At 42.5% G+C, this 18,077-nt stretch overlaps 1 protein-coding gene across 13 annotated transcripts in view; it reads left to right on the top strand.

Annotated features, from left to right (window-relative positions):
* The window catches only part of GRID2 (glutamate ionotropic receptor delta type subunit 2), an 804,597-nt gene extending 786,887 nt beyond the window's left edge, over positions 1 to 17,710 (top strand). For 7 of the 13 annotated variants that reach the window (XM_083834807.1, XM_083834806.1, XM_083834801.1 and 4 more), the window contains 2 exons: positions 10,708 to 10,948; positions 14,825 to 17,708. In XM_083834807.1, coding sequence (XP_083690933.1) covers positions 10,708 to 10,948; positions 14,825 to 15,247 — 664 coding nt within the window. In that variant the 3' untranslated portion in view covers positions 15,248 to 17,708. Of the gene's footprint in view, positions 1 to 10,707; positions 10,949 to 14,824 lie in introns of all 13 variants that reach the window. The other 6 variants (XM_083834802.1, XM_083834813.1, XM_083834803.1 and 3 more) reach the window with 2 other exon arrangements.
* The last annotated feature ends 367 nt before the right edge of the window (positions 17,711 to 18,077 follow it).

The raw sequence follows: 18,077 nt of genomic DNA, 5'->3' as shown, positions 1-18,077 counted from the left end.
GAGGAGGGGGGTCGGTCTCTTCTCGCAGGCACGAAGTGACAGGACAAGAAGAAATGGCCTCAAGTGGCATCAGGGGAGGTTGAGGCGGGATATTAGGAAACACTTCTTCACTGAAAGGGTTGTGTGGCATTAGAACAGGCTGACCAGGGAAGTTGTTGCAACACCATCCCTGAGATATTTAAATGATATGTAGATGTGGTGTTTAGCAACATGGTTTAGTGGTAGACTCGGCAGTACGAGGTTAAAGGTTGGAACTGGTGGTATTAGAGGTCATTTGCTCCTCTGTGGGGAGAAGGCAAACCCACTTTTGGGACTGCTTTTGTTCAAGGACTCGGGCGCACTTGGTGGCTCCTGCAGGACAATGGGGAACTGTGGTGTTTACCTTGAGGGAATTTCACCCTGGGGATAAGATAATCCATGATCTGAGTGACAGGCTGTGGCTGGAGGCTGTAATTGTATGTCAGGGTGTGCCTGAGTCTTCTGTCGGTATCCGACAGCAGCAGCGAGGGGTATGCCTGTGGGAGGTGTGCCGAGACTGAAGAGCTGCTCAGCTAGGTAGCGGAGCTTCGGGAGGAGGTGAGCAGGCTCAGGAGCATAAGGGAGTCAGAGTGGGAAATTGGGTGGTGGAGGTGTACTCTACCCTCTCTGAGACAGACTCATGAGCCTGCCAGAGCACACGTGTCTCCTGCTACGCAGAAGACAAAAGTTCCCTCATCCTGCCAGGCAGTAGGAGGAGACCTAGGCCAAGGAGGGGAATGGAGGCAGGTTCCTGTTCGGGGTGGTAGGCGAGCCCTGTCCCTGCCTGCCTCACCTTCCCATCTACCCTTATACAACAGGTATGAGGGTCTAGAACACGACAGTCAGAACGAAAGCCTGTCCCAGTTGGAGAGGGTGCCTAAGGCAAGGCAAGGCAACCTACCCCCTGCATTGCTACATCTTCTGTCAAGAAAGAAAGAAGGGTTGTCGTCATGGGGAACTCCCTTCTGAAAGGGACAGAGGGCCCAGTATGCCGACCGGACCCAACCCACAGAGAAGTCTGCTGCCTCCATGGGGCTTGGGTGAGAGACTTTGCTAAGAAAGTCACGGGCCTGATACAGCCCACCAACTACTACCCGCTACTGGTCTTTCAGTCTGGTAACGACGAGGTAGCAACGAGAAGTCCAAGAGCGATCAAAAGCGACTTTAGGGCTTTAGGGTGACTAGTTAAAGGTTCAGGGGCACAGGCTGTGTTTGCCTCTGTCCTTCCGATGGGTATCGACGTTGACAAGCAGACTTATCAATACGTGGCTTCAGGACTGGTGCAACCGACAGAACTTTGGGTTTGCTGATCATGGGAGGGTCTACGTGACACCGGGCCTGCTGGCACCAGATGGGATGTGCCTCTCTCAGAGAGGGATAAGGATTTTTGCTCAGGAGTTGGCAGGGCTGATAGATAGGGTTTTAAAACTAGAGTCGAAGGGGGAAAGGGATAAAACCAGGCACGCTGGTGATGAGCTAAGGGATGGTGCACTAGAATCAGAGGGACCATGTGCTAGTGAGGTCCTTCAGTCAGCTCCACAAGGTGCTGCGTGTAGGGAGGCGCATTTGAAGTGCTTCTACACAAACACACGCAGTATGAGGAATAAAATGGATGAGCTAGAAGTCTTGGCCCAGTCCCACAGCTACGACATCATCGGCATAAGCGAAACCTGGTGGGATGAGTCCTGTGGCTGGTGTGTTGCAATAGATGGTTAAAGGCTCTTCAGGAGGGACAGGCAGGGTAGGCGAGGTGGGGGGATAGCAATGTATGTGAAGCAGGGGCTGGACTGTGTGGAACTTCAAGTTGGTGATGGCAAAGTTGAGAGCCTCTGGGTAAGGATTAAGGGACGAACAAATAAAGGGGATGTTGTTGTGGGAGTCTATTACAGACCACCTGGCCAGGATGACAATGCCGATGAATTATTCTTTGCAGAACTAAGAGATGCCTTGAGATCAACTCCCTTTGTCCTTATGGGGGACTTCAACTTGCCAGACGTCAACTGAGATCACCACACGGCTGACACGAGCAAGTCCAGGAGGTTCATAAAGCATCTAGATGATAACTTCTTGGTGCAGGTGCTAAGGGAGCCAACTAGGAAAGGTGCCCTCCTTGATCTGTTGCTTGAGAACAGAGAGGGTCTTGTGGGGGACATGGCAATTGGCGTCTATCTCAGTCATAGTGACCATGAAGTGGTTGAGTTTAAAATTTATGGTGACAGAAGGAAAACTGCCGCCAAAACTTCAGCCCTGGATACGGGGAAAGCAGACTTCAGGCTGCTCAGGGAACTAGTCAGCAAGGTCCCCTGGGAAACTGCTTTTGAAGGCATTGGCATCCATCAGTGCTGGTCAATCTTTAAGCACAGCCTCCTAAAAGCACAAGATCAGGCAATTCCAAAATATCGGAAGTCAGGCAGGTGGGGCAGAAGGACGGCCTGGCTGACCAGGGATCTTCTACTGGAGCTTAGGTGAAAAAAGAAAGTGTACAGCTGCTGGAAGGAGGCTCAGCCGATGTGGAAGGAATACAGGGATGCTATTCATGTTTGTAGGGAGAAAATTCGTGTGGCCAAAGCCCAACTAGAGTTGAAGCTGGCCATGTCTGTGGGAGACAATAAAAAAGGCTTTTTTAGATATGTGAACAGGAAAAGGAGAACCAGAGAAAACATAGGTCCGCTACTAGATGGGGAAGGTCTCCTCACAGACAATGACACAGGCAAAGCAGAGACGTTTAACGCCTTCTTCACCTCTGTCTTCAACACTGATGATGGGCTTCGGGACCCAGAGTGCCCTGAGCTGGAGGACCATGACGGTGGGAAACAAACTCTCTACTGACCCTGAACGTGTGTGGGATTTGCTGCTCCACCTGGATCCATACAAGTCCATGGGTCTGGATGGGATTCATCCCAGGGTGCTTAAAGAGCTGGCTGACATCATCGCAGGACCTCTCTCAATTATTCAACGATCTTGGGAATATGGAGAGGTCCCAGTAGACTGGAAGCTGGCAAACGTGCCAATTTTCAAGAAGGGCAAGAAAGAAGACCCTAGCAACTACAGGCCTGTCAGTTTCACGTCAGTGCCTGGTAAAATTATGGAGAAGATGATCCTTGAAGTTATTGAAGCACACCTGGGGGACAATGCAGTCATTGGTTCCAGCCAACATGGGTTCATGAAGGGTAGGTCCCGCCTAACAAATTTGATTTCCTTTTATGATAAGATCACCCATATAGTCAATCAAGGGAAACCAGCTGATGTGATCTTTTTGGACTTCAGCAAAGCTTTTGACATGGTTTCCCATAGGATCCTACTGGACAGAATGTCCGGCATACAGCTAAACAAAAACATCATACGATGGGTGAGCAATTGGCTGACGGGCAGGGCTCAAAGAGTTGTGGTAAATGGGGCCACATCAGGCTGGTGGAAGGTCACTAGTGGAGTCCCTCAAGGCTCCATTTTAGGGCCAGTCCTCTTCAATGTTTCTATAAACAATTTGGATGTAGGACTAGAAGGTGTTTTGAGCAAATTTGCTGATGACACCAAACTTGGAGGAGTTGTAGACTTGGCTGAGGGTGGAAAGGCCTTGCAGAGAGATCTGGACAGATTGGAGAGCTGGGCGATCACCAACCACATGAAGTTTAACAAAAGCAAGTGCCGGGTCCTGCACCTGGGATGGGGCAACCCTGGCTATATGTACTGACTGGGCAACGAGACGCTGGAGAGCAGCCCCCCAGTGAGGGATCTGGGGGCTGTGGTTGACAGCAAGTTGAATATGAGCCAGCAGTGTGCCCTGGCAGCCAGGAGGGCCAACCGTACCCTGGGGTGCACCAAGCGTGGCATTGCTAGTCGGTCAAGGGAAGTGATTGTCCTGCTCTGCTCTGCGCTGGTGCGGCCTCACCTCGAGCACTGTGTGCAGTTCTGGGCACCACAGCACAAAAAGGACATTAAACTGTTGGAGAGTGTCCAGAGGAGGGCGACGAAGATGGTGAAGGGCCTAGGGGGGAAGTCATATGAGGAGCGGCTGAGGTCACTGGGCCTGTTCAGCCTGGAGAAGAGGAGGCTGAGGGGGGACCTCATCGCAGTCTACAACTTCCTTGCAAGGGGGAGTGGAGGGGCAGGGGACCTATTCTCCGTAAACACCAGTGATAGGACCCGCGGGAACAGTGTTAAGCTGAGGCAGGGGAAGTTTAGGCTGGACATCACGAAGAGGTTCTTCACCGAGAGGGTGGTTGCACACTGGAACAGGCTCCCCAGTGAAGTAGTCACTGCACCAAGCCTGTCTGAATTTAAGAAGCGTTTGGGCTGTGCACTTAGTCACATGGTCTAAAATTTTGGGTAGACCTGTGCGGTGCCAGGAGTTGGACTTGATGATCCTTATGGGTCCCTTCCAACTCGGGATATTCTATGAGTCTATGATTCTATGGTGGCACGGCATGACTTGCCATAAGGAATTAATTTGGTGTTTACCATAATAGCATTAAGCTTAATAAACTAATGATATTTGTGTATCTATCTTTAGGTGTTTGGTTGTCATTTAGGATTTATAAATAGGTATTAGTCCTTTTATCACTGCTTTCTCCCGAACAGGCAACACATGGAAAGGTCTGTATGGTGAAAGGCCAGTAAAACACACCTAATTTTTTTTTAATAATAAAAGTAAGCAAATTATCTTGAAGGATCGGAGACTTTCTTTATCAGTTTCTGAACTGTTAGCATTTAATATAGCCACATGACCTGAATAAAACTATTGTAGAACAGTTCTTATGAAGTTCTACCACAGTTGTGTAATAAGTATAGTTAGTATCTCATTTCTTATTACTGCAGGTGCTGTTTCACTTCAGTTTAGCATTCTGTATTTGGGAGAGCGTTTGTGCAAGTTTAACAGATTTAAGTAAAAACAAGTTCACTAATTTGAACAAAGTGATACTAATTTATGGGATCCGAGTCACGAGTGCTGCCTATTCTGAAGCTAATGGTCAATTGCTGAGCAAAACCAGAAGGTCAGCTGTTTTCTCTCCTACAATTGCTCGATATGCAAATCCTTAATGCTGAACACCAGGTCTGTTTTACCACAGCTGTTTCTATTGTATATAGAAAGTGAGAGGTTTATCCTGTTTTCTGCCAGCTGACTTCCCAGTGACAGCAGTGGGACGCTGAGGGCTGCTGAAGGGCAGGTGTAAAGGTGGCTGCCTGCCCTCCTTCGTGGGGCATGAGTCAGTAGGGTTTTGATCTCCTTGCAGTCCCTGCCAGAAAGCAGGCTTCACAGCTGGGCCCAAGGGCATTCTTTTACTGGGTCAAGTGGTAGGAGCTGGTGGAGAGGGAGTGTGGCTTCATCTAATCTGGCAGCCTGAGCTGCATTTGGCTAGTGTGAAAAACTACCTCTCCTGCAGCCTGTGATTGGTAGCTCATTAAAATGCTGGCTTAAAAATAAAATAAAATCAGAAAAACAAGAACTGTTTTTTCAAAAGGAGCATTTCTTGTTTACAGTTATTAAGACCTGTAGTCAACAGAAGGACTGGAATAGCAGTGATCTCTGTCTTTCAAGGTGTTTCATTCATCTTGCATGCTCTCCTAGTATCACCTCAGCCTGCTCAGGAGTGGGCATGAGCACTGCTCTGCTCTTTGTTTCACCCCAGGACATTGGTTTCTGCACTACACCTTCCTACACTTGCTCCATCTCTGTTTTTCAGCGATCAGGTACCCCTTTTAATTCTAGGCTTAGGTCTAGAGGTGGTTAACTGTGTAGTGCAGCTGTGGCTGGGCAGGCAGCTATTTTAGGATGAGCTAAAAAGTTAGGATTTTTTGTTTGTTTGTTTTCTTATCCCTTTATTCTGTGCATTTGGGCAAGACAAAAATCACACACAAATGTTCACCTACTGCATATAAATACAAATAAATCCTTCACTCTCCTCAGCAGCTTGGGCAGCAGGGGAATGACAACATTTGTTGGTTCTTAGGATAGCATTGAAGTTAAGGCTTTGTGCATCAATGTGCATCCCTTGCAAGGCCACAATGATGAGGCCAGAATAATGAAATTTCATCTTATCTCAGCAAGACAAGAGGGGAACTTAATTCTGCAAAGACTTAGCACCAGATGTTCTTTAGAAAAGCTATGGTATGAGGCTTTTGCCCAAAGAGTTTGACTCCCTGCTAGCTGCTGAAGAAGTTACTGGAGCTAATACCTCCTGGTGCAGGAAGCTGGTATTTAGTAACCCTTCCTATCTCAGAACATGAGCTGGTATTTCAGGCTGTAAATGGCCTTCCATGTCTTTTGCTTGCTACTTCTAACTCAGAATAAACCAGCAAACTCAAAAAACAGCATTGTCACAGATGTCTCCATTTTGTAGCACTTGTGAAGCGTTTGTGATACATTGCTCTCATAATAAGTTTCATTTCTGGGGGTATTTTGGAGGAGTAATCACATCTAACTGCCAGCAGCAAGGTATGTGGTTACTGAGCTGAATTCAGCTCTAGTCTCATTGTTTCAGTAGGAAAGGATTTTTTCCTATCAGTGTCAGATTTGGAAACCACATTCAGTTTAGTTTTGTGTGCTTATATCCACTAGACATCAATCAGCACTGTGAATTCATAGAATCACAGAGTGGTTTGGGTTCATCGTTTGGTTTTGGTTCAAATGAAAGTATATGCAGACATTCCCTTTTTCATTATTATTATTATTATTATTATTATTTTGCAGTTTAATAACTTTACCTCATTGCCTTGAAAAATGTTACTATAACAATTCGCCTGCTAGAGAAATATATATTATAACCCACGCTCTATCCATAAGCAAGTTTTAAAGGTCATGGTTTTTTTCAGACAAATGAGATTATTTCAATATACGGGCTCCTTGCATAACCTTAAGGCTATGGTATTTTGAAACAGCAGGAAGTCACGCACCCTACTTCTTTCCACCCCTCTTACTACTGACTCACACGCTGCAATGCCAGTCCATGCTGCAGGTTCAAAGGAGCCAAAAAAGTCAAGGAAACGTTCAGTTGTGAGACATTTGGTCTTGTGAAGAGAGGACCTGCTGAACGTTATCATAGCATTTAGCGTATCGTTATCATTCATAGCATTTAGTTAATGCATTATTATTTTAGTCAGTTATTAAATTTGAAAATCAAATACCAAACTGATTATAGCGTCTGCTACCCAACAGGTATCTGATTAGATTGTGTGAGGGCACCCAGCAGGAGCTGCAGCAAAAGCACGTGTTTTTATGGCAAGACTGCCATCGTGTGGGAAGTTCTTGCAGCATGCAAGTGTAACGGTGCCTACCTGCTGCATGCTTCCAAGAAATTTTCCTTCCTAATGTCATTCTTCATGGAATTTCAATAAAAGTACAGTTTTCATTTCTGAAAACGTGCTACAAAAAGAGTGATTTCCCTAACGGGGAAAACCTGGGTAGTGCTAAAACTTCCTAGTGTTAACTATTGTCTTGGTTCCACTAACAATTGAATTCAGAAACAAAGTATTTCCTAAGTCTGATAGAACCAGGGTGTCTCTTTTTTTTTTTTTTTTTTCCTGCATGAAGTTAATATAGTTGAATATTCATGCTCTCATCGTTTCTCCTGCTATGTAGTTTATATCTCAACATCTGTTTTCAGTTGCGGTTTTACAAGGCTTCATTATAAACTTTCAATTTCTTAAGCTTTTCCATGTAATTGTTTAATTACTGTCCCTGGGTTTTTTTTTGTTTTGTTTTGTTTTTTTGTTTTGTTTTGTTTTATGTTTTCCTTTAAATAATTGAACTTATATGTTACATCCATAAAGAAAATTGATGATAATTACCAGGAGTACAATTAGGAATAAATCTCTGTTAAGGAACAAGCTAAAGTTCAGTGTTTTATGCAAATGCCTATTGTTGAAAAGATGTCTTGTGTAATCAGAAATTACACTGACAAGTGAAGAATCATTTAATTAATGAGAATAGAGCAATCATTTGGATGGTTCATTCTATTACTGACTGAATAAAAGAGAGAAAATAGCCCTGCTCAGGGATTAGAGCTGCTGCTGAAAGAAAGGAAAAAAAAAAAATACAGAATGTTGTTCTGTTATTGCCTTATGTAGATAGTATAGTAATTCCTAAATAGAAAAATATATATATATGCCAAATTAATCTTCTATTACTTTGTAAGAACTTATAGAAAAGGGTTCTGTTTGTCAGAAACGATGACTGTCTGCTTCCTGTGCTAACTTAAATACCTGGGCTGAAATATTCCCATAAATCCTAATGTAGGATGCAAGGGGAGTGACAACTGGCATTACAGTGAGTTTTGTCTATAAGCACTGCATGCCATAAAGGAGACCAGCATGTGGCTCACGTTTACAGTCACAGAGGAGTAGTTTTGGTAACAAGGGACCTCCAGAGGTCTCTAGCCCAGAACTCTGTTTGAAGCAGGTCCAGTTATGTCAGGTTGCTCAGGCTTCCTTGCCCCGTGGACCTTCGAATATGACTAGGGATAATATGATCAAAACTGTTCCAGTGTTTGACCTCTCTTTTTGTAAGAACTTTTTTTTTTTTTTTTTTAAATCTAGTTGGAACTGCTTGTGCTCAGGCGTGTCCCTGTTGCCTCTCCCCTTGTCACCACTCACCTCTGAGAAGGATCTGGCTGCAGCTTCCCTACGCTCTGCCCATAGGTAGCTGCAGGCAGCAAGAATGAATGAGCATGTGTTTGGGCCTTGTCCCTTCAAAGCTTCTGTTACGTGGCTGTCATACAGCATCTAATCTGTCCCTTGAAGCAGAACGGAGAGTCTTCCAGTCCTTGGCTGATCCCTGCCTCCTTTGGAAGCTCCAGGATGGGACTTCTCCAGGTTGGCTTTGGGTTTCTGGGCTGTTCAAAAGCCCATACAACTCTCACCTTGTTCTCCAGTCTCCAGGGCTTGGGCCCTTCAGCAGTGTACTGCCAGCAGGCACTGCACACAACTTGTCCTGCTTCTTATAAACACAAAGTTACTTGAACAAGGTGATTTTGGCACCTCTGGTTCTCAGGACCCTAGAAAGGCACCGTTCCCTTTGGTACAGCACAGAGATGGACAAGCAGCTCACCCTGAACTGGCTGGGCTCTCAGTCATGGGACATACTCCTAGGCAGGATGAAAAAACTCACTCCAGAGCTGTGCTGGGGTTTAAACACAGCTGCGTGAAGTCTCCCACTCCTGGTAGGACCACAGTGTAAGCATTCAGACATTTGGATGTGCCATAACAAATCTGAAGTCTTTATTAACAAGCCCACATGTTCAAACGGAAGGAAAGATTGAATGATATCTGTATAGAGCAGTTGTTCTTTTTACTTCCGAGGTGCATTTCAATTCCCTTCTGCAATACTGTATTTTTCTGAGGTTGAGGAAGACCACTGCACTGATCAGTTATGGTAGCCATCAGTCAGTGGGACAGCCTCTCCTCTGGTGTGGTACAGTTTCTGGTAGGAGCGTCCCAGACCTCTGCTGGATTGTGTGCACTTGGATTTTTTGCATGCTGTGTCAAATGATTGCACAAGTGATTGTTTGCTTTCCAACACTGAAATGAAAAGCAAATTTATTACATGAAGGAAAATATTCATTTTGTTTTACTCTTTTTAAATGTAATGATTGATTTATTTTTTTTTTTAATTTTGAGTAACCAGAAGCATCCAGCTGCTACTCTAGGCACTTCTGGATGTTTTTAGAGATCTCTCCTTAAGGATTTATTGAGATTAACAAATTAACCAAATATGAAAATCTTCCAAGCACAGTTTTCGTTTCTCAAACCACTCACCCCCAAGGAAGTCTAGCAAAATATGTAGGCCTTGCAATCTGCCCAGCAAATATTCAGCAGCAGGCTGGGTGTGTGGGTGCAAGGATGAGTTCCACAGCAATGAGCCTTCCCATGGAAATTGCTTGCCAACAGATTGCATACTCCTGTCGAGCAAGATTAGTTTAGGTCTTCGCTGAGTGCAACTAATGTGATACTGCTCTACACTCTTTCCAAAGCAGCAGGTAGGTAATCAGATAATGATCAGTTTACAATAAGATAACGTATCCTGCAGTATATCTGAACTGTATTTTCCCCAAGGGAATGGCTTGAAGCTGTGACAGGGGCCGTTCAGGCTGGGTATCAGGAAAAGGTTCTTCACCGAGAGGGTGGTCAGGCTCCCCAGGGAAGTGGTCATGGCACTGAGCCTGCCAGAATTCATGAATTGTTTGGACAATGCTCTTAGACACATGGTCTGATTTGTTCATATATTTTGGGGTGGTCCTTTGGGGACCCAGGAGTTGGACTTGATGATCCTTGTGGGTCTCTTCCAACTTGGATATTCTATGATTCTATGAAATATCTCTTCTCCAACTATTAAAATGCAAAATACATATTTTCAAATATCTCACACACAACAAAAGATTGCTATGGTCTGTAGTAAAAGACAGTTAAGAAAATAAAATGTACTAACTAAAGCATTTTCACTAAGGTTCTAAAAAGAATGAGAGACTTGTGGGTGCTTTTGTGCATCTAGAGGGGAGCATGGATGTCCATATGCTCAGTCTTACAGGCAACCTCATATTCAAGCTTTCTTTTCTGCTAACTCAGTCTGTCTGGATTCCTCAGCAGCTTGGCCTTCCCAGACGTACAGGAGGGTTGCAAGTAGTTGGGTTACAGCTTTGTAACCTCACACTAGGTGCCACCCCAGTGTAACCCCTGACTCTGTGGTTTCTCCTCTAGGATTTTGGAGCTGCAGCAGAACGGCGACATGGACATACTGAAGCATAAGTGGTGGCCAAAGAACGGTCAATGTGATCTTTACTCATCTGTGGATACCAAACAGAAAGGAGGCGCCCTGGACATAAAAAGCTTTGCAGGTGTTTTCTGCATCCTTGCAGCTGGGATTGTCCTATCCTGTTTCATTGCAATGTTGGAAACATGGTGGAATAAAAGGAAAGGCTCCCGGGTTCCGTCAAAAGAGGTATTAGACCCTCCGTTTCTCATGGGAAATTTTCATGCACCCTAAAGATTATTGCCTTGAATTTGGATTATTGCCTTTAGAGAGGGTGGGGGAAAAATCAGAAAATAGTCCTTAACTTCCTAATTTTTAAGGTAAACGTTCCTCAAAATCTCTTCAGGTATTCTTTCTAGAGAAACTTGAAGGAAAAAAAATGTATATTGGTGATGTATAAATATTCTGAGTAAAACACAACCTTTACTAGTAGAATAATACATTATTAGTACATCAACATTTGGTGCATTATTCCCATTGGTGAGAGCTAATCCTCACCAGTAAGTTCAGAGGCTTCTTGTCTTTTTCTTGCAAAATATATCCCCTAAGCTCGATGGCTGAGTCTTTCAAAATAGACTTTCAGAGCTTAGCCCTTTAATCAGCAGTTAGCTTCTTAAATAAGCTTGTCCTGATTTTCAGAACTGTTAACCTCTTGGGACTTCCACAAACTTCGGTTCTCATTATTTAACCTGAAGTCCGGGGAAGCAAGAGTTCTTTAGATTTTTCAGATTCAGGCCAGACTTGTTTCTGAAATCTATTACAGACTTGTTTTAGAAAATCTTGGACAGAGAGTGGGGGACGTGTGTCATTTCACACCAGAGATGAGTTTGGTTTCACACCTGCATGTGTAATGCACTCCTTCCCGTGGCAATCCACCTGTTGCTTTACCAGCCATTTCCACTAGCAAAAAATAAAAGTTATTAAAGTATACTTGGCAGAGATGCCCAAAGGTGAACCTAAATATGAGCTATAATATAGTGCTATCAATTATAGCTATTTTGTGTAGCTTAGATGCTTGTTGTGGGGTATTCCTGTTAATTTGCGTGCAGTGGTCTCACCTTCTCTGCAGTTTCTCCATTGTGTTTATTCCTGCTAATCTAATGCTGTGTAATCAGGCAGGACTAATTATGCTACCTAATTAGACAGCATTGGCACTGATATTAGAATACTTTTAATCTTTTCTTGCCTGCTTTAATTCCCAAGCTTTTTCTGTTAAAGATCTGGACCAGACCGTTATTAAAAACAAAAAGAATCTCTAGTCCTTTAATTGGCTTTCTCAGGAATGGGAACCATCTAGTTTCAACTGGTAAATTATCAAAAAACTAAAATTTACAATACTGCTGTTTACCCGGACTTTCATAATGTCATACTTCATATTTATTTGGTGCAAACCATAATAATTAATATCAAAGGAAAAGGAAAAAAAAACCTGATATTTTATATAATTATAAGATGTCCCATTTAAATTTCTCAAATGGTGTAATTTGGCCTCCTTGATCTTTGCCACGTATTCATCAGCTTAGCTTTTAAAATTGTATCTCAAAGCTCCACTGAAAAGCTTGGCTCAAAAAAAATAATTTAACATGGACATATGTGCTGAATGCCCCCGCTACCCTGGATGTGGGGGTCATTCAGCAAAGAAATACATCTTAACTAACTTTCTTAAAATTCATTTTAGCTTCCATGAAATCCATTGGCTCTTCCAGGCCACTAGTCCCGAATCGGGGGTCAGATTGGGCCAGTTTGTGGTCAGCAAGCCAACCCTTTTTCCTGGTGGCTGCCATCTTGTGCTCCAGAATGCAAGCATTTATACTGAAAAAAAATTGTCTTATGGTTGCGAAGATAACATTTCAGTTGCGTACCAGAAGTAATCCATTCAATGATGTCTGCCTGAGTCTGCAGACAGCCTTAAACGGTAGCTCTGAGAGAAGTATGAACTGCCCCAGTAATCTCAATGGGATGTTGACTCTGAAGCCTGATGATAATTTAAATGTGAAAACTGCTGAATATTTCACTACTGATCACACAAGAGAGAAGAGGAAAGATCATATTATGGAGATGTGCACAATCTTACTGTGAGTGGGTCTCATTTTGGTGTATCGATTGGGTGGAGATCGGGTTGTGGGCTAAGCATGGGAGAATATCACCGCTTATATATTTTTACTGGTCTGACCCTAGCCCCAAATGCATCTCAGTAAGAGAAGAATGAGGAATATTCTGAATAACTTACAGAGGCTCAGAAGTAATTAAATTCAAATTGGCATTTGAAATTACGGTGTTTGTATGCTTTTCAAAATTATAAAATAATAACAATATATAAAAATAAGGACTGTCCCTTAGAGACATAGTCATGACTTGCATGTGCTGACGGAGCCTCTGTATATTTCTTTAGATGCCCACGTGGCCCCAGTTCTTCTGCATCCATATGTAGCTCCAAAGATTTTAGGAGAGAGCTTTTGGTGAATGCGTTTGGTTTTGGTGTCACCTGTGTGGTTGTTATGTGCATCCATGTCTATGTCCACATGTGAATAAACTATAGACAGAAAGCTAAGCCCGAGAAACTAGCACTGCATTTTTTCCCTCCCATGATGAACTCAAAGCCTCTGTGATCAGATTTGTTTCCAAAGCCATCATTCAGACCCTGGGAGAGTCCTGTTGCCCGTTCCCCACCCCTTTCCCCCCCCAGTTTGTCTCCCTGTCCCTGCCCTTGGAGGGTAAGATCCCAGAGGGGAGCTGGTCCCTCACTCTCCCTTGAGTCGGGCTTTGTATTCGGTGTGGTACCAGTGCAAATATTTGGTGATCCGTTTTGCTAAGCAGATGAACTCCTGCAGTTTGTTCTAGGTGGACTTTTTCAGAGTGCTTGACTTCATCCCTAGACAAAGGAGGGACCTAAAGCCCATTCTGTATACTAGGAGTTTTGCGATCGATTCAATGAGCTCTGGATCAAGCCAGTCATTGAATTGCAGTAATCGAGTCTGGAAGTCATCAGTGCACATCTATCGGCCGCCCTATTGTCCTCTGTGAGGTCCTAGAGTGTGAGATATTTCTAGTGGCCTGGAAGAGCCAGTAGATTTCACAGAGATTAAGGTAAATGTTCAGGTTAGTTGGAACCGATTTTTGTTCTGAATGAGCTGCGCTACCTAGACTGAGGGAATATCCCTTATATGTGTATACGTAATGCCACTTTGAATTAAGCTTTGCAGTTCAGTAGAAATATATATGTACAATACAGGTGATTTACTGGGTCACCCAGGACGTTCTCCTCTTTTTTTAATTCTCATGCATTTAAATTCTCAATTATAACGAACAAGCCTCTTCAATTGAGTTCTCTTGGGGGAGAGATTTAAGAAGGAAAAAGGAGAGAGGTAAGAGAGGAGTGATGCTGTATTATAATGAATACACCAGGCCGCCTTCTCACCCACAGCAGCATAATTCCATCTGAATTGATGGCATTGCTTCTTTGTAGGTAAGGAGAGAATTAATCCCTTCTTTGGCATCACAATTTAAAATTATCTGGTGTACTTCTTCCTGCGTGATGTCAATGAGTCACCAGTGCTTGGATTTGGGTCTGGAAGTTCAGCTTTTCTGCACCACAATTTGTAATTTAAAAGCAAAAATCAATCTGAGAAGTTTTAGCCCTTCCTTAAGCCCTGAGAGAATGAACGCTGATGAAGACGGCAGTCTGGTCCTTGAGAGCCTCCCATTTTGACACTGAAATGTAGCCGTCACTGCAGCGTTTAAGAGCTGGCATTAACCCAGACATCTGAGATGAAGCTCTATTTTCACTGTACAAAGAAAGCTGCTGGTAGCACTTGGAGTTTTGTCATTCATATTCAGGGCTTGAAGGTAGCTGTGGAAGAAGGGTCTGCCTGGGTTTGTTTTAGCCCATCCAGCTTCGGGAGGTGGGGGTGTTTGCTGGTGGTGTTAGAGCTGTCCACAGCTAAGATGAAGCTTTAGTAAGTGTGTATTGTGTTTACCGAGCGGTTCTGATTGCACTGTGAAACTTCAATCCTGCAAAAGAGATGGCAATAGTGAGTGGTACATCTTGTTCTTCTCCTTCCCCAGGATGACAAGGAAATCGATCTGGAGCACCTCCACAGGCGCGTGAACAGCCTCTGCACAGATGACGACAGTCCCCATAAACAGTTCTCCACGTCGTCGATTGACTTGACCCCGCTGGACATTGACACTTTGCCCACCCGTCAAGCACTGGAGCAAATCAGTGACTTCAGAAACACTCACATCACAACAACCACCTTCATACCAGAACAGATCCAGACGCTGAGCCGCACACTGTCTGCTAAGGCCGCTTCTGGCTTCTCCTTCGGCAACGTACCTGAGCACCGAACTGGCCCCTTCAGGCACAGGGCACCTAACGGTGGCTTTTTCAGAAGCCCCATCAAAACAATGTCATCCATCCCTTACCAACCAACTCCTACTCTGGGGCTGAATCTCGGTAGTGATCCAGACCGAGGCACCTCCATATGAGCATCAGACCAAGTTTCTTCACTCTTTCTTTTTTAGGACTCCCTTTGCAAGGAGCAGCTGTAATATTGTGGGACTAACATGGATGTAACCTTTTTATTTTTTTCCTTTTTTTTTGTTTGTTTGTTTTTGTTTTTGCTTTTGAGGGTTTTTTAATTTGTTTGTTTCCTTTGTTTTCTTTTTTTTTTTCCTTTATTTTATTTAAGAAAAGAATCAGGATTATTCGTAACAACTCTTCCTCTTCTCTGCTTTCTCCGCCTGGTCTCCTCCTCTTTCTCCCTTTATTATCTTTACTACTTGAGTCACTTATTCTTTGGTTTATCACCACATTAGGTTTCGGTTACTTCAGGCTTTTCATATACTTAAATATAGAAAACGTGTAGTGATTAATGCATAAAAAACCCTGAGGATTACTTTAAAGAAGGGCATTCGCTCCTCCTCCTGCACCGCCTTTTTTTACTATAATTGCAATAACTTAAGTCCTTTACATGTATTCTGCTGCATCCGGTCAGTGCTCCACTGCTGTGTGTCCTTTTAACTGTGGACCAAAGGCAAACCCTGCGATTTAAAAGAAAAATAAAAAAGTATAAAAAAAGGCAAAAAAAAGACAAAAATTAAAAAAAAAAAGTTAAAAGACCTTTCAGGCCCCATAATACAAGAATGCAATTTTGTAGGATTACAAAAAGCCATTACTATGCCAGTAAAGACTACAGTTAAATCTACTTTTGCACTGCAACAGTGCATATGACCTTTATGTGATTGTACAGTGTTAAAAGTTTTTCTTATGTACAGTAAACTGTATCATATGGCAGAAGCCTCTGTTGTGTTAAATAAATTAGTATCTCATACATATATATATATACATATATACACACAGGTATGTATATATATATATACATGTATATATAGCTATAAAATGGCAGCCGTTGCTATTGCAATTCATTTAATAAAGCTTTAGTAAAAATGTGTTGTATACAGGAAAGATGTACAGTGCAGGGGGTCTTTTCATTTAGAAAAGACAGGTTGCTTTAATGTTATTCTGACTTGCGTTGTTTGCCAACAGAGCATATTTTATACTTTTTTATTAGAACATCCAGGACAATTTAATGTTTGTACCTAGATGTAACGCGTTTGATTAGGTTTTGCATTGGCTATTGAGCATTCTATAAGGCTAACCTTGATAATTTTACTTTACATTAATTAAAATGGAACACTCTCTTAGGTATACCACACTCGTGAGCAACTAATACAGCTCTGGAGAAGTTTAAACTTAGATCAAAGGTTAATAAATTATTTTCTAAGTCAGTACAGTTGATCGATGTAATAATGGTGTTAGTGGAGAAAAAGCCCTTGAGAAATACTGATGTGGCCTTAATTATAATTACATATTGTTTGAAGGGGAAAAATATATATGAACAGGCGCTCATTTTAACCCTTTGTATGTTAAGTTAGATTTAGAGGAGCTACATACTTTTTACATTAGTGCCAACTGTATAGAACAAGAGAAAGAACAGCAGTGAGAGCAGAACCAGTGCCTGTTTTGGCACCAGCTTTTTAAAGTAACACTGTTACCTGTTAGAAATGTAGGAAGAGCTTTCAATTTGTAATCCTTAAAACTAAAGATGCAGTTAAGTAGAAAGCAAGCAGTTTATCCTGTGAGGTTTCATTTTTGTTTGTTTTGTTTTATTATTTTTTTTTTTGGTTTGGTTTGGTTTTTAATGCAACCGTACACTTATTTTAACCTAACTCATTCTTTGGCTAGGATTAATATGAATCAGCCTATGTGATTTGCTTTAGGATAAATTAAAAGGTATATTCTTCAAATCTATTCTATTTTGACGCTAATTCTGTTCTGGGGGAGCATCTTGTACTGTCACTGTTTTTTGTACTAAATCTTCAAATATTGTCTACTGTGTAAGGCAGAACAAATTCTTATTGTGCAAAAGGCCATTTTGTTTCCAGGGTAGCAAGTGTCTAAAAGCATGCACAACTTGCTTCCCCCTTGTAACATTCATGAACTCATCCACACCTCTGAGCAAAAATTAAAATAAAAAAAAAAGAAAATTTCTTTCCAACAAGCTACATAGGGACATACCAGATGTTGCAGTGATTTTAGCTATAAAAAAAAAAATGTTAACCATGTACGATATTTAAAATAGGCCTATTTTGATGTGTTGCCTATTATACAGATACACAAAACACTTTTTGGAGGCCTCAGTTACAAGTGGCAGAGCTTTCTGTGTATAATTTGTCTAAATAATTTGTCTAATAAAATTGTTTTCTAAACTTGCGTTTTCTCCTGCTTAAATGCTGAGTACTGTGAGATTTTCCATCTGTGGCAGGTGTCTGCCCCTGAATGTTTTTGCCATACCAGAAATTGCTGCACAATTCACTGGCTGGAAAAATAAATAAATAAATAAAGATTTAAAAAGAAAGAAAGAAAAAAAACACCCACATCGACTACAAACAGCTTTTACAGCAAGTTACACCACCATCGCCATCTATTCGTCTCATTATTTCCTGTGTAGTGAGCACATGAAAATCACCAAGATCTGTGTTAATTACACTTGAAATTGGAATTCAGAAACATAGCATCATAGAGAATGATTTTAGAATTCATTGGCACAGACGTGTAAGGGACATGATTTTTGGAAATACTGCACCTTATCTCTGTCCTTTTTGGTGTAATCTAAGAATGTTCTTGGAACAAGGACGTTAGTTTTACAGAATTACATTCTGCTATCTCTATTTACACAGAAGTTAGTTTGCTATGACACTAGGCATATTCTGCTCTTATATGTGATGAAAGTTTTAATATGAGACTATTTAGCCT

Source organism: Anser anser (assembly GCF_964211835.1).
Source record: "Anser anser genome assembly, chromosome: 4".
In the NCBI taxonomy this organism is placed as follows: Eukaryota; Metazoa; Chordata; class Aves; order Anseriformes; family Anatidae; genus Anser; species Anser anser.
The sequence above is the reverse complement of the archived record's forward strand: the minus strand, read 5'-3'. Positions and strand labels throughout refer to the sequence as shown.